Source organism: Eurytemora carolleeae, unplaced genomic scaffold (genome assembly GCF_000591075.1).
Source record: "Eurytemora carolleeae unplaced genomic scaffold, Eaff_2.0 scaffold1679, whole genome shotgun sequence".
In the NCBI taxonomy this organism is placed as follows: Eukaryota; Metazoa; Arthropoda; class Copepoda; order Calanoida; family Temoridae; genus Eurytemora; species Eurytemora carolleeae.
Window position 1 is genome coordinate 16,791 of NW_019397865.1, and position 14,156 is coordinate 30,946.

Below are 14,156 nucleotides of genomic sequence, written 5' to 3' on the forward strand. Positions count from 1 at the left end.
AACCGACCTGGGTAATCTATATAATAGAATATCTTTAAAACATCTCTGTACATTTATATCTTTTAAGATGAAAAATATCGTCTTATGCGCAATCTATCTTTAGCTATGCATGATACAAATTTGAACTATAAAATGAAAGCATGTCAGTCAGAAATAAGATAAAAGTGTTAAGTTTTAATCAACTTCTTATTCAGATAAACTACAGTCATCTTCGTATATATCAATACAATAAAGACGAATTTATATTTCCATTTTGATTTCTACAAAGTTTCATTATATTGATATAAACGCCGACCACTGAATTTAGTATTGAAATGAAACTAATAATTATTTAGATTGAAAATAAAGGATCAAGATGAAACTTCTACGATTTTTAAGATTAAATGCAGGGTTGAGATTAAACTGTATAATAATGAAACGAGTCTATGTAATAAGACTAAAATTAGTAAATGCTAGGAACAAATAAACGATTAGGAATCAAAATGAGATTATAAATTTAAAATTAGTGAGATTAATGTGAAACAAGTATTTTTATGATATAGGTATGCATTAGGATCTAGTAACTAGAATAAACGAACAAGGATTAGGTTGAAACAAGCCAAATATTCAATGAATTGAATGAATAAAATTATTTTGCATTACTGAGAAATACTGACATGTCTAAACAAAACCTTTGTGTGTAAGCTATAAAAAGTGCAAAATTGCATGCATTTTAAAATAGAATTGTAAATAACAGAATTAAAATAGAATGTTTACGAAGTATTAGTAAATAGTCACGCACACTGCAATTATATCGTCTCCTTTTTATCGATCATCACACTCTAACAGCTAATGTGCTTGTACGTTCACATGTGAAATATCATGAATAAAACATTCACAGAAGTATTTTCTTAGATCTGTATATTTATAGATCCATGAACCATTAATGTAAGATGCGAGACATGCAATCACGCTATAATTGGAACATTTGACATTTCAAAATTAGGCCGAAATCTGTTTTTAAATGAAATAAAATCTGACATTTCTGCCAGAAAAGAAATTTTAAATTAATTGTTGAAAGATGTAAATTATATCGATAGAAAAAAAAACCTGCTCTATAGAGTCAATCTGTTCGTTAAAGAGCATAACGGTCCCCACTAGAGTGGGGACCGTTATGCTTTTTAGATATTATAGAACTTATAGTTTTTTTTTTATAAAATTATGCGAAATTTTACTTTGACAGAAGATATTAGTATGAACGAAGCAAAATTAATCGTCAGCTAACAAAAATATGAATTTTGTGTAATATCTTCTGTCGGCGTCAATATTTTGCATAGTGCAATAAAAGCAAGTTTTTAAAGAATTTGACAATTTTTAAATAGGTTAAACTTCTGAGATCACTTTTAAAAGCCTAAAAATCTCGAATGGAATTCTAACTTTATTGTCGGTATAGGATGAAAATTATGGTATTATGTTTTTTATAGCACGGTTCATGGACGAGCGGGGGAAGGCAGGCGGCCATGAGCCACCAATATTTCCCCTTCCGTGCCACATATTAGTTTTTTTCTGTTCCGGCAGCCATGAGCCACCACTATTTCCCCTTCCGTGCCACATATTAGTTTTTTTCTGTTCCGGCAGCCATGAGCCACCACTATTTCCCCTTCCGTACCACCACATTTGACTCTTCCGGGCAAAACTACTTTTTTAAATGGTATATATAGGGCCTTTAAAGTGTGATTTTAAAAAATCCAGCCACGTCACGCAAAAAAACACAACTCAAACCATTTTTTCAATTCTACTTAAGATTAATATTTTGTGTGTTGAATTCTTAAACTGTTTTACAATGAAATTTTTGACAAATTTGACTGAGTATAGCATCTTGAAAATCACAAAATCTAATGATTATTCAATTACTGACTCATTATACTAAATCCATCTTAAAATTACTCATTGACCAACTTTGTGATATTTCAAGATGCAATACTCAGTCCATGGACTATGGTCAATTTGAATTCGAACCGGACCAACTCCTTCTACCATCATTAGTGACGCTCAGGAAGTACAGACCCAACCCTATCCTATACCGGCTAGGTTTCAACTTTAATGGCGCAGCTAGACTTTTTACAGTACCCGGCTTATCATAAACCTATTTGACCTAAACCACTAGCTTAGTTTAGTAGTGTCTATACCTGGTCATTTTACAGTACCCGGCTTATCATAAACCTATTTGACCTAAACCACTAGCTTAGTTTAGTAGTGTCTATACCTGGTCATTTTGTTGTGCCTCCCAGAGGGAGAGTATACAGTCAGTTGGACTTTTTCTTGACAAGTAGAACTCAAGAAATCTAAACAAAACAATTCTAGAAATCGGTAATAAAGATTTAAAAGGAACTTTTTGGAACCATTACATTGGCCATTTTTGAGATTCAGGGTTATTCAAATTAAATTGATCATCCCAATTCAATGAACATTTTTAATCTGATTCCGCAAATGTCCCTGCCAAATAGCATTCCATTCAACCTTTCAATTCCTTTTGAACAATAAGAACAATTTTTTAATCTTCATGACAGAAACAATCTCAAGATAAAAGGTTTAGTCCATCACCATCACCGAATGTTAAGAACAATAATTCACTGATAACCAATATACAGGGCCGCAGAAGCCCAAGGATATTACGTGCCACGCCGCGTTGAGTTAAAAGACAGAGAGAGAGCCTGTTCTAGCCGCGGCGCTCGGCCCCCTAGCCTGTCCTAGCCGCGGCGATCGGCCCCCTATCCTAACCAAGCCGCGGCGATCTTCCCCTAACCTGTCCTAGCCGCAGCGCTCGGACCAGAAAGTGTCTTAACCTAGCCAAACCCTGAAGTTTACATTAATCTCTCTCTTCTTGTAATTCAATGCGGCAAGTGCACGTAACATCCTTGGGCAACTGCCAATAGACATCGAGATGTTTTTCGTCTTTAATCTTTCTTTAAATTCGAAACACTCAGGATTTTGTAAGTGTATGAAACCTGTTTAAACTGATATATCTACAGTTATAACATTGACAATAATTCAAAAATTCAAAATTTTTGCTATCAAGTTTATGTAGAGGGTTAGAAACAAAGAATAAGGCATCAGACGATTTTACAGAGTTTAGTTTTTTCTTCTTACATCTATCGGTTCCTGCAGGCTTGCAGAGGCTTTCTTCGTCAAATGAATTATAGTACTTTAAGACAATTATAGTACTTTAAGACAATTATAGTACTTTAAGACAATTATAGTACTTTAAGACAATTATAGTACTTTAAGACAATTATAGTACTTTAGACCGTTATTTTCAAAAGATGCTAACCAGGAAACATTTAAACCGACTAAAACTCCGATGGCAAACATGTCGGGTAAATAATTCTGGACTTTTGATGTTCGACATGTCAACATGACGGAGACGAAATGTTTGCAGCGTAGTCCTTCATTCAAGTCTTATTCTTTGTTTGTACTGATGTAAAACTAACCTATCTAGACGGAGTCCAAGTGCTAAATTTTTCCATTCTTGGGCTTGATCAAAACTAAGGCAGAGCCGTTGGCGAACCTTCTGGGGTAACTTGAAAGCCTTAAAAAATACAAGTTATGCAAAATTTGTTGAAAACCACTGAGTTGGTTTCTAGTATACCTGGTAACTAGAAGGTGGAGAACTGCAACCACTAGATATGGCTACTAGTATACCTGGTAACTAGAAGGTAGAGAACTGCAACCACTAGAGCTGGCTACTAGTATATATACCTGGTAACTAGAAGGTAGAAAACTGCAACCACTAGAGTTGGCTACTAGTATACCTGGTAACTAGAAGCTAGAGAACTGCAACCACTAGAGCTGGCTACTAGTATACCTGATAACTAGAAGGTAGAGAACTGCAACCACTAGAGCTGGCTACTGGTATATATACCTGGTAACTAGAAGGTAGAAAACTGCAACCACTAGAGTTGGCTACTAGTATATATACCTGGTAACTAGAAGGTAGAAAACTGCAACCACTAGAGTTGGCTACTAGTATACCTGGTAACTAGAAGCTAGAGAACTGCAACTACTAGGGCTGGCTACTAGGATACCTGGTAACTAGAAGGTAGAGAACTGCAACCACTAGAGCTGGCTACTAGTATACCTGGTAACTTAAAGGTAGAAAACTAACCACTAGAATTGGCTACATGGTATACCTAGTAACTAGAAGGTAGAGAACTGCAACCACTAGAGTTGGCTACTAGTATACCTGATAACTAGAAGGTAGAGAACTGCAACCACTAAGAGCTGGCTACTAGTATACCTGATAACTAGAAGGTAGAGAACTGCAACCACTAGAGCTGGCCACTAACGAAGAACAGTTTGATGATCTAGAGATGGGAGAAGAGAGTTTGTTTATATCACAGGATAAACCAATATTAACAGTGTGCTCAGGCTAGAATTTTATCATGAAAATAATCTTTAAAACTTTAAACTATCTATCTATCTTACTCTCCTATTATACGAATGGATTTTAACCTTGATGTGCCATTTTTGTGTGCACTTTAATGCATGATTTTGTGAGAAACCAGTTTTTATGTTTCTGCAGAAATTATCACCCTGACCTTTCTAACTATAACAAAAGATTTCTAGATTATACACTGCAAATGCATACTCAAAGTGCGTTAAAATATTCCTTCTCTTTCTCACCCTTTTTTAAAAAAGAGAAAGTACATAAAATTTTAATAATTTCAGATAAATTATTTGAAGTATCCGCTACACTTTAAAACATTTTAATATATTATCCGAATGTCACTATTCAGATAAATTAGATCCAACTTTTCACTTTTGAATTGGAATCTTAATATATAAATCTTAGATTCATACCAAACATAAGAAACACAAATCCAAAATTATAATTGTGCGATCTTTCCTTTATATTATTTCTATATTAACGTGTTAAATTAACTTAATTTTCAAAAAAAACTAAATAACGTCATCATAATAAGCAATAAAAATGCTCAAATTTACATTTGTTTTGTAATTTTTACATGATATCTAAAAAAATACAAGTTATCTATTATGTTATAATTTATAGATATTATAAAGGAGAAATGAAAAATAAAGAATTGAATTTAAATGCTATATAACTTAAATGCAATTTTACCAACTAAACATAAAGGCAAAAACGAGAAATATTTGTTATACAGGGTGTCCCACGAAACATGACAGTATGCAATATGTGTGATTTTAAAAAATCCAGNAGACAGGTAGGTTCTGTTTTGTCTCGTATATATGATCTGTATGTATACTGTACAGCTCTAAGGGGTTAGATTCTTGAAATTAACTAAAGTTGACAGTGGTATTGCAAGGTTTAGTGGAGCACACTGTATATATATAATATAGACAGCTAGGTTCTGTTTTGTCTCGTATGATCTGTATGTGTACTGTACAGCTCTAGCTGGTTAGATTCTTGAAATTAACTGAAGTTAACAGTGGTATTGCAAGGTTTAGAGGAGCACACTGTATATATATAATATAGACAGGTAGGTTCTGTTTTGTCTCGTATATATGATCTGTATGTATACTGTACAGCTCTAAGGGGTTAGATTCTTGAAATTAACTAAAGTTAACAGTGGTATTGCAAGGTTAAGAGGAGCACACTGTATATATATAATATAGACAGCTAGGTTCTGTTTGCTCTATTTCAGACAAGAACGAAAGACAGGTATTAAAACATATATATACATATAGATGCATAATTGCATAATGCATATGTATGCTAGCTTGGGAACTCATGTGTGTATGGAAACTAATCTTTCTCGAAAAAGTCACCCCGCCCAATTTAGAACTTTAAAACATTATTGTGGTTCTATATCAAGTTCCTTAATACAAATTTGAGGCAAATCGGTCAAGGGGTTCACAAGTTGATCGTACAAACGAACAGACAATAAAACAGACCTTACTAGTTAAATATACAAGATATGTAGGTGGGAGAAGTGTGAGAAGTTGCCAAAATCCCAACATTTAATAGATAATAATTATACACTTCTTTTTATAGTTTCATCTTGGTCCAACAAATCTTTAGGCAGAACGATAATATTCTATTCATTAAACTATTTACATAAAATATATAATGTTTATTCATGTTCTATTCTGGAAATATTTACGAAATTTAATTTCCAATCCAACCTATCTTTCTTTAAACTTTAAAAGAAATTTTAACGCTCATTGAAAAAATGTTGAAATCAATTTTATAAATGTGTTTTCTATACGTTAAGTTTTCAAATGACCAAAACTTGTTCCCCATAAAGACGTTGTACTTCGATTAGAAAATTGCAACATTTTTTTACAATAATACAGTTATCTTTTTATTAATATTTCTCTAATAAGATGGCTTTGAATTAAAAAAATGCATTTTTGACTCGGAAAAATTGAATTGGGAGTGTACAGACTAAAATCTTTCAATCTGACTTAACCTGACATATTGTTTCCAAATCATGTTATTTTCATATCGTATATTCTCTGAACATTAATTATTATTATTAATTATATTAAATATCTACCTGACCTACTCTCTGTACTGTAATGCATCGTTTACCAATATTTCCGATTTGTTAGCTGTGAGTTTTATAAGAATGTTAATCTTTTCCTTTTCTAAAATTGGTCTCATTTAATCTCTACTTCTATGTGACCAGACAAATGATTAATCATGATAGTTTCCTTCTGGATCTGTTTAATGGCGAGGTTAAGGCTGAGGATGGATGTGGAGGGATCTAGATTTATTCACACTAGAAACATAGAACAGAGGTATAGTCATGGGTTGATTTTTAGGGGAGGCCGAATTTAAAGAATTTGAGCGGCGGTTTAAATTTAAGCCGCGGTTTAAATATGGTTGGTTCCACTTAAATATCAAAAGTTTCAAGATTTAAGACGGCGCTTAATTTAAACCGGGTTTTGGCGGATTTAAACCGCGGCTCAAATTCTTTAAATTCCATCTCAGACTGATTTTAAGCAATTCTAATTATTCTAATTTAGTTTTTTTAGTGTGAATATTTTCCTGTATGGTTGAGATTAAATATGTACTGCGAACTTTCTGCAGTACACCAATTGTACATGAGTTTCACATCCTGAGTAAATTAAGAAATTATTTAAATTTAAAAAATGACATATAATAAGACTTTTCCGACAAATTTCGCTCTTCTTTTAGTTTTTGTACTAAATAAAGGAATCATTATTTAAAAAGTAAAGTAACCTATAATGTCAATTTAAACGAGTTCTTTAATGATTTTGTTTACACAGCTAGAATTTCCAACCCCTTTTATTAATGTATTTAACCAAGAATAATTAAGCTATATCATTATATACAGCAAACATCTCTAACAAATAATAGAATTATCTCTCTGATTTTCCATAAGCTTAAAGTTAATTTGAACAGTGGTCCTAATTACCTGGGTGAGTGTATGACCAGATCTTCTAGATTTAGTACACCATCCTGGACCTAGATCAGATAAACGGATACACAGCTCCGCATCATCATCCGGGGATATAAACCTTGATCCGTCCTCTCCAGGTACTGGGAGAGTAGGGTCCTGGTAGTAAAAGGATCTAGGTTTATCCACTAGCTTAAACCCAGCCTTATCCTGCAAAATAATCAACGTAGGTTTTAGTTTAAGTAAACCTTTTTATATAAAGTCCTTTTAAAAATAACCATTGTATTTCTTTATTAATATCATGTTTATTTTGTTTTTTAATAATCTCCGATCACGGCTTTTCTAGAAAGTGATAATCAGAAAGATATAAGGTTAAACGCTAAGTTAAATAATGTGTGAGATTAAATTCTGGAAATGCATTTGACTTTTAAGTAAATCTCTTGAAAGAAAAATGATAAAATTTCAGAAGAAAGCGCTTCTGCATCCAGCACAATGGAAAACATTTTATGTTCTCCTAAAGAAACTGTGTATACCTGAGCCCTGACAAGTGCCTCTACAGTAGCTTGTGTATCCTCGACAATACTAAAACCAAAATTCAGTTTAAACTAAAGAAATTGGCTGTGCCGCCACATTTGTGCAGTGTGCTTTTTGGTCCAAACGAACCAGCTGAATGCCTCTTGTCATAATAATTAGAATAATATCTTTGAAAATATTAAGTAAAGATGTATTTTTTATCACTTCGGACTCAAAGGATAAAATTGTTATGTTTTTGTTAAAATCCAAAAAGAATTAATATGTAAGGTTTCTTATCTTTTAATCTTAGTTCTTATTTGATGTAAAAACTGACTACATCGCTTTAGATTCCTGGAAATCTTGTTAAGATTATATTTCTTTTCTCAAAAGAGAAATTGGTTGAGCTCTAGTGTTTTGTTGTTGAGTCGTATAAAAATCGTTCCCAATTTAAGTCAGAGAGCTTAAATTAGTTCCATAGACCAGTATATAGAATTTGTTCTTAAATATTCCACATATATTTGTATTATCTATAAATATAATTTTAATTATCTTTCTGGAAAGTTTAAGTAAAATTTGTTAAAGTTTAAGGATCTAACCCAGAGCAAACCACACCTTTAAATTCAATTAAGAAAACTATGAATAAAAAAACTTGTCTTAGGGTTTGTTAGTCCGGGCTGCCGCACTCCGCAATGTAAATTTACTACCATCAGAACATTTCATTCCGACAGTGCAGCCTCTCCAGAGTCCGGAAACCAGAAATACGGAAAATATATTCTAAAAAACGATAATGTTTGAAGGTATCAATGGTTTTATTGTTGATGAAGCACAAACATTTTAAGATTCGTCAGATTAAAAAAACATTCAGATTGTTGAATTAAAATTATTTATATATTAAGCAATTCACTCATCCTATAAATATCTATATATATATTTTGCTTATCTGTCAGTCTGTCCGTTTGTATCCAAAACGTCAAAACGGCTGAACCGATCGGGTCCAAATTTTGAGTGGGACCTCAGGAAAGGTTTGTGAATGATCAAAATTTCAAAAATTTGCCTTCTATAAAATTTGATTTTCACTAAAAATTTTAAAATCAAAATTGAAAATCCACGAAATATTTTTTAAAATACGTGAATATATATATGTATATATATTTATTACATTTAATTTCCAATCTAACCTATCTTTCTTTAAACTTTAAAAGAGATTTTAACGCTCATTGAAAAAATTTTGAAATCAATTTTATAAATGTGTTTCCTATACGTTAAGTTTTCAAATGACCAAAACTTGTTCCCCATAAAGACAAAAAAAATTCACGTATTTTAAAAAATATTGCGTGGATTTTCAATTTTGATTTTAAACTTTTTAGTGAAAATCAAATTTTATAGAAGGCAAATTTTTGAAATTTTTGTTTGCTATGGCTGGTAAAACGGCTGGACTGAATTGGTTGATTTTTTTAGGAAACTCACTAGTACCCCAGGGGGTAACAAAAGCTTTAAAAAATTCTAATTTTTTTTTAAATCAATTTTTATTTGTTATTCGATTTTTTAACTCTACGGGTAACGCCGGGCACTTCAGCTAGTATCATAAAATCTTAAAATTTTTTCTAATGTGAAAAATTGATAATAAATGATGTGACATTTCTATGAAAAAGACAGATTAATAAGAAAATATCTAGAGCAGATAAAGAACTAAGCATGTAAAGAATGATAAATTATTTATCTGTATCAAATGATAAATACAAATAGATGGAAAGATAGAAATGATGTAGGATGGTTTCTATAAAGATGCTGAGTTTGAAAGGAAATGAAACTTTGTGAAAGATAGGTTTATATATAGAAAATAGGTTTATATATAGAAAATAGGTTTAGACGGAAAGAATTTGTATTTAGAAAAGAAAGATAGATACAATAAAATATTGTATATAGAGTATCAAGAATGGTATTTTCTAAATTGTAACAAATAGTTCTTCAGTTTAGTTTACTCTATCCTTTGCACTGCAGGGAAATCTTCTAAAGAGCCTTTACTAAATCTTCTTTGCCACACCTAGTTCATTTATAACAAAGATGTAAAATATTCTGTGTTTTCTAAAATCTGAAAACAAGTGAAGTCTAGATTTGATTTATTCTAGGATTTAAGTTTTCAGTAAAAGAAGATTTTGTACAGTTACATTGCAGTATGCAAAACTATTTCCATAAAGCAGAGACTTAATCTTATTTTTACAGTTCTCTGGAGAATTGAGCTATCTAGGATCCAGGAAATAGGAACATATATTGTAACAAAATTACTTGAATACTTCTGATTTAAAAGAGCCTTTGTGGGAAAGTTATATCGGACATACTCCTCATATCATTGCAACCTGATGTCACATAGATTCACTTTCAGTTTTAGAGCTATAAGCACTTGTTTTTAGCTTCACTTTTAAAGAAGTAATTGGTAAAATTCTCATATGTGAGACCATGCAATATTTGGATCACGGTGAAATGTCGGAGACGGTTTTTATTTCAAGAACACTTGTCCTTAAAGATTTCCTTCTGTTAAGTCGCTTGAGGTGGAATTCTCTTATCAGAGAGATTGGATTTGTCAAACCTGAGTTTTAACCAAATAATATTTTTGTGTTGTGTCCGATATGAAATGAAGAAAATATTTCTTCTCCAACCTAATCTTCACGGTGTGGTGGGCATTAGATTGATTGATTAAAAATTGCATCCTAGGCTTGAATTCAATAAAAGCTAGAGAGTGAGGAATGCACACTTCTTACATCGTGTTTGGAATATAAATTCTATTCTTTGATCTAGTTTTTAAGAATAAGAAACAAGAAGCAGTAAACGGTGCACGGTGAATAAGAAAATTAGATTTACCATTTTAGGACTCATGTTATAACTAAAATAGAAAAAGCTGTGCAACTTTTACAAAATGGTATGCCCCTCGCTCCATGCATTTTTTTCCCCTACTGCCTGAATGCCTAGTTTTTTTTCTACCTAAATCTCATTATCCAAATTTTGAATATTGAACTCTTTCATTTTCTTTGAGAAGCTTACTCCTCCCTTTCTAAAGTTTGCTGCTGCACTATTTAGTATAACTTCTTGTGGTACACTATTTGGATTAAAATAAGTTACAGTATATAATGTACTCCAGGATAAACAGAAAGTTAAATTGAAATTATTTCTAACAATTAGATTTATATAATTTATTCTAACCATCTCTTGGATATAGGATAAAATTAAACATTTGATGGGGTTGGCTCAAATTGGGGCTGTAGACGTCATAATTACAAGTGTCCCTCGATATATTAAACGTTGTTGTTTTTCTCAATGAAATTTGATATTTTTGATTCCGGGTTCTCTATTAGAGGTATACTTGTAGAATTATGCTAGAAAGAAATTATCTTCTTCATTGTTACACAAATTAAAATTTTGATGGATACTGTTTGAATCTATTACAGCAAAATATATTTAGAGCTTGCAAAATAGAAACTCATCTTTTGGTAGATTGATGAAATTGAAATTGTTTCACGCTATACAATTAAAGGACCTACATTCTTCCATACCTTGCGAAGCTTCAGTTGAAATGAAATTTTAATGTAAAATTTTATTAAAAGGACCTAATATTCATTGAACTACCACAAAATAGGACCTAGCATGTATTGCAGCACTAGCAGGACCTAGCTTAACTAATTATTAGAAAAAAATCGTTTGTTTAAAAATAATTGTGCTCAATCTACATAATTGTAGTTCAGTTAATAAAGACAAGAATACTGAATACTTATTTTAAAATAAATGAATATTCTAGAGATCAGAATCAGATGTACAGGCAAACAAGCAGTTTACTGATAATTCTTGCTTTTATGACTCGACAATACCTTTACATGATTAAATATAAAATGTGTCATTTTTAACAAATAGTATAATATATTTTAATGTATTGTCGTTTTCTCAAAAGAACAATTGTAAATGATAAACTTTATGCGAGACAGACTATTCTATTTTCTGATGAGCTCTTCAGCCAGAGTTAATTTTCTTCATGATGTTAATTTTTTTATTGGTTTACTAAAATTAATTTATTGATTTTAGAAAAACACAATTTGTCTCCATTTTTACTTCACTAGGCTTTTAGGGCGCTTCGCGCCCATCTTCTATTTAAATTGTGAACATGTTCTTTTTTTTGAAAAAAATGTTGCGGATTTTTAAAAACCAATTCGCGGATTTTCAAGAATTTCATTTTTTTTACAAAATTAAAAACCTTTAAAACACATTTTTTTAAAAAATTTTATCATTCATAAACCTTCCCTGTGGTCATGTGATGTCCCACAAAAATTTGGGCCCGATCTGTTTAGCCGTTTTGACGTTTATTGGATACAAACAAACAAACAGACAAACAGACAAGCTAAATTTATATATAGATAGAAGGGAGACAATCTATATTAAATTATGTCAGGATGTTCGTATGTTGATACCATCAAGCAATGAAAAGTTAACTTAAATATTCAAACATCTAACCCAACAAAAAAAAGAATGGAACATGGAATCCAAATATTTAAATTAATTGTAAAAAACTTGCTAAAACATTATAGTGAACTAAACATAAAACCAAGAGATTTGAATCACCTTAACTGAACCGTATTCCCTTTTTGTTTTCCATTAATTGTAAACACGCCTTATTGTGCATGCAATATACTTCTCACATCCTTCACTTAGTTTTTTCTTACTGCACCACCATCATTAAGTCTGGTAGTCTGGTAGTCAGGTAGTCAGGTGGTCAGATAACCAGGCACTTTGGTAGTCTGGTAGTCTGGTATTCTGGTAGTAAGGTAGTCAGGTGGTTAGATAATCAGGCACATTGGTAGTCTGGTAGTCATGTAGTCAGGTGGTTAGATAATCAGGCACTTTGGTATTCTGGTATTTAGGTGGTCAGATAATCAGGCACTTTGGTAGTCTGGTAGTCAGGTAGCCAGGTGGTCAGATAATAAGGCACTTTGGTAGTCTGGTAGTCAAGTAGTCAGGTAGTCATATAATCAGGCACTTTGGTATTTTGGTAGTCAGGTGGTCAGATAATCAGGCACTTTGGTATTCTGGTAGTCAGGTAGTCAGGTGGTCAGATAATCAGGCACTTTGGTATTCTGGTAGTCAGGTAGCCAGGTGGTTAGATAATCAGGCACATTGGTAGTCTGGTAGTCAGGTAGTCAGGTGGTTAGATAATCAGGCATTTTGGTATTCTGGTAGTCAGGTAGTCAGGTGGTCAGAAAATCAGGCACTTTGGTATTCTGGTAGTCATTTAGTCAGGTGGTCAGATAATCAGGCACTTTGGTATTCTGGTAGTCAGGTAGTCAGGTGGTTAGATAATCAGGCACATTGGTAGTCTGGTAGTCAGGTTGTCAGGTGGTCAGATAATCAGGCACTTGGGTAGTTTGGTAGTGAGGTAGTCATTTGGTCAGATAATCAGGCACTTTGGTAGTCAGGTAGTCAGGTGGTCAGATAATCAGGCACTATGGTAGTCTGGTAGTCTGGTAGTCAGGTAGTCAGGTGGTCAGATAATCAGGTCAGATACAATTAGGCAATTTGGTAGTCAGATATAAAAGTCGGGTAACAAAGTATTTATATTCAGGAAGCCATGTAGTCAGTTAGTCAAGTAGTCTAGTAACCAGGTTAGGAAGTCAAGGTAGTCAGGTTGTCAGGTAGTCAATTAGTTTGTTAGTCAGTAAGTCAGGTAACCAGGTAGTAACATATTAGTTAGGTTGTCAGGTAGTCAGATAGTCAGGTAGTCAGGTAGCGAAGTTCGATAGTTAGACAGTATTTATACGTAACCAGGAATTGTAGTAGTCGAGCATGGTAGTCAAATGTTTAAGTATTACATAAACACTTGAAGAATAATAAACTGAAAAATTTCCTAAGATGAAGCATGTACTCCATGAACCCAGGCAGATATTTTCCAAACAAAAGAACCTTCAGAACCTAAGACAATTTTCAAATAAATAAAAAAACTTTTATATTTTTTAATTTGAACCAATTTTTCACGTACCTTAACTGCTCTTGAATTTTCTTCCGACTGACCCACCAAACAGAATCTAATATTAAACAATATCAATGACTAACATTATAAATTTAAAAGAAATAATAATATTAAAACACTGATAATAATGCTAACCTGCTGAGGAAGTCAGTAAGGATATGACAAGTATTGAAGTCTAGGTGAGTGTAAATTGGACAGGTTACCGACTCCCTAGATTAGATTAGATTAGATAAGATTAGATTAGATTAGAT

The 14,156-nt window shown here is 32.4% G+C and overlaps 1 protein-coding gene across 1 annotated transcript in view; it reads right to left on the minus strand.

Moving 5' to 3' along the window:
* The window catches only part of LOC111716150 (netrin receptor UNC5C), a 41,073-nt gene that overhangs the window by 2,024 nt on the left and 24,893 nt on the right, over positions 1-14,156 (minus strand). The window contains exons 18-27 of the mRNA XM_023491578.1: positions 14,041-14,115; positions 13,915-13,960; positions 13,783-13,847; positions 7,919-7,967; positions 7,404-7,595; positions 7,013-7,082; positions 6,676-6,728; positions 4,277-4,408; positions 3,471-3,568; positions 2,246-2,324 (exon numbers count right to left, since the gene is read on the minus strand). Of these exons, the coding sequence (XP_023347346.1) occupies positions 2,246-2,324; positions 3,471-3,568; positions 4,277-4,408; positions 6,676-6,728; positions 7,013-7,082; positions 7,404-7,595; positions 7,919-7,967; positions 13,783-13,847; positions 13,915-13,960; positions 14,041-14,115 (859 nt within the window). The remainder of the gene's footprint in view (positions 1-2,245; positions 2,325-3,470; positions 3,569-4,276; positions 4,409-6,675; positions 6,729-7,012; positions 7,083-7,403; positions 7,596-7,918; positions 7,968-13,782; positions 13,848-13,914; positions 13,961-14,040; positions 14,116-14,156) is intronic.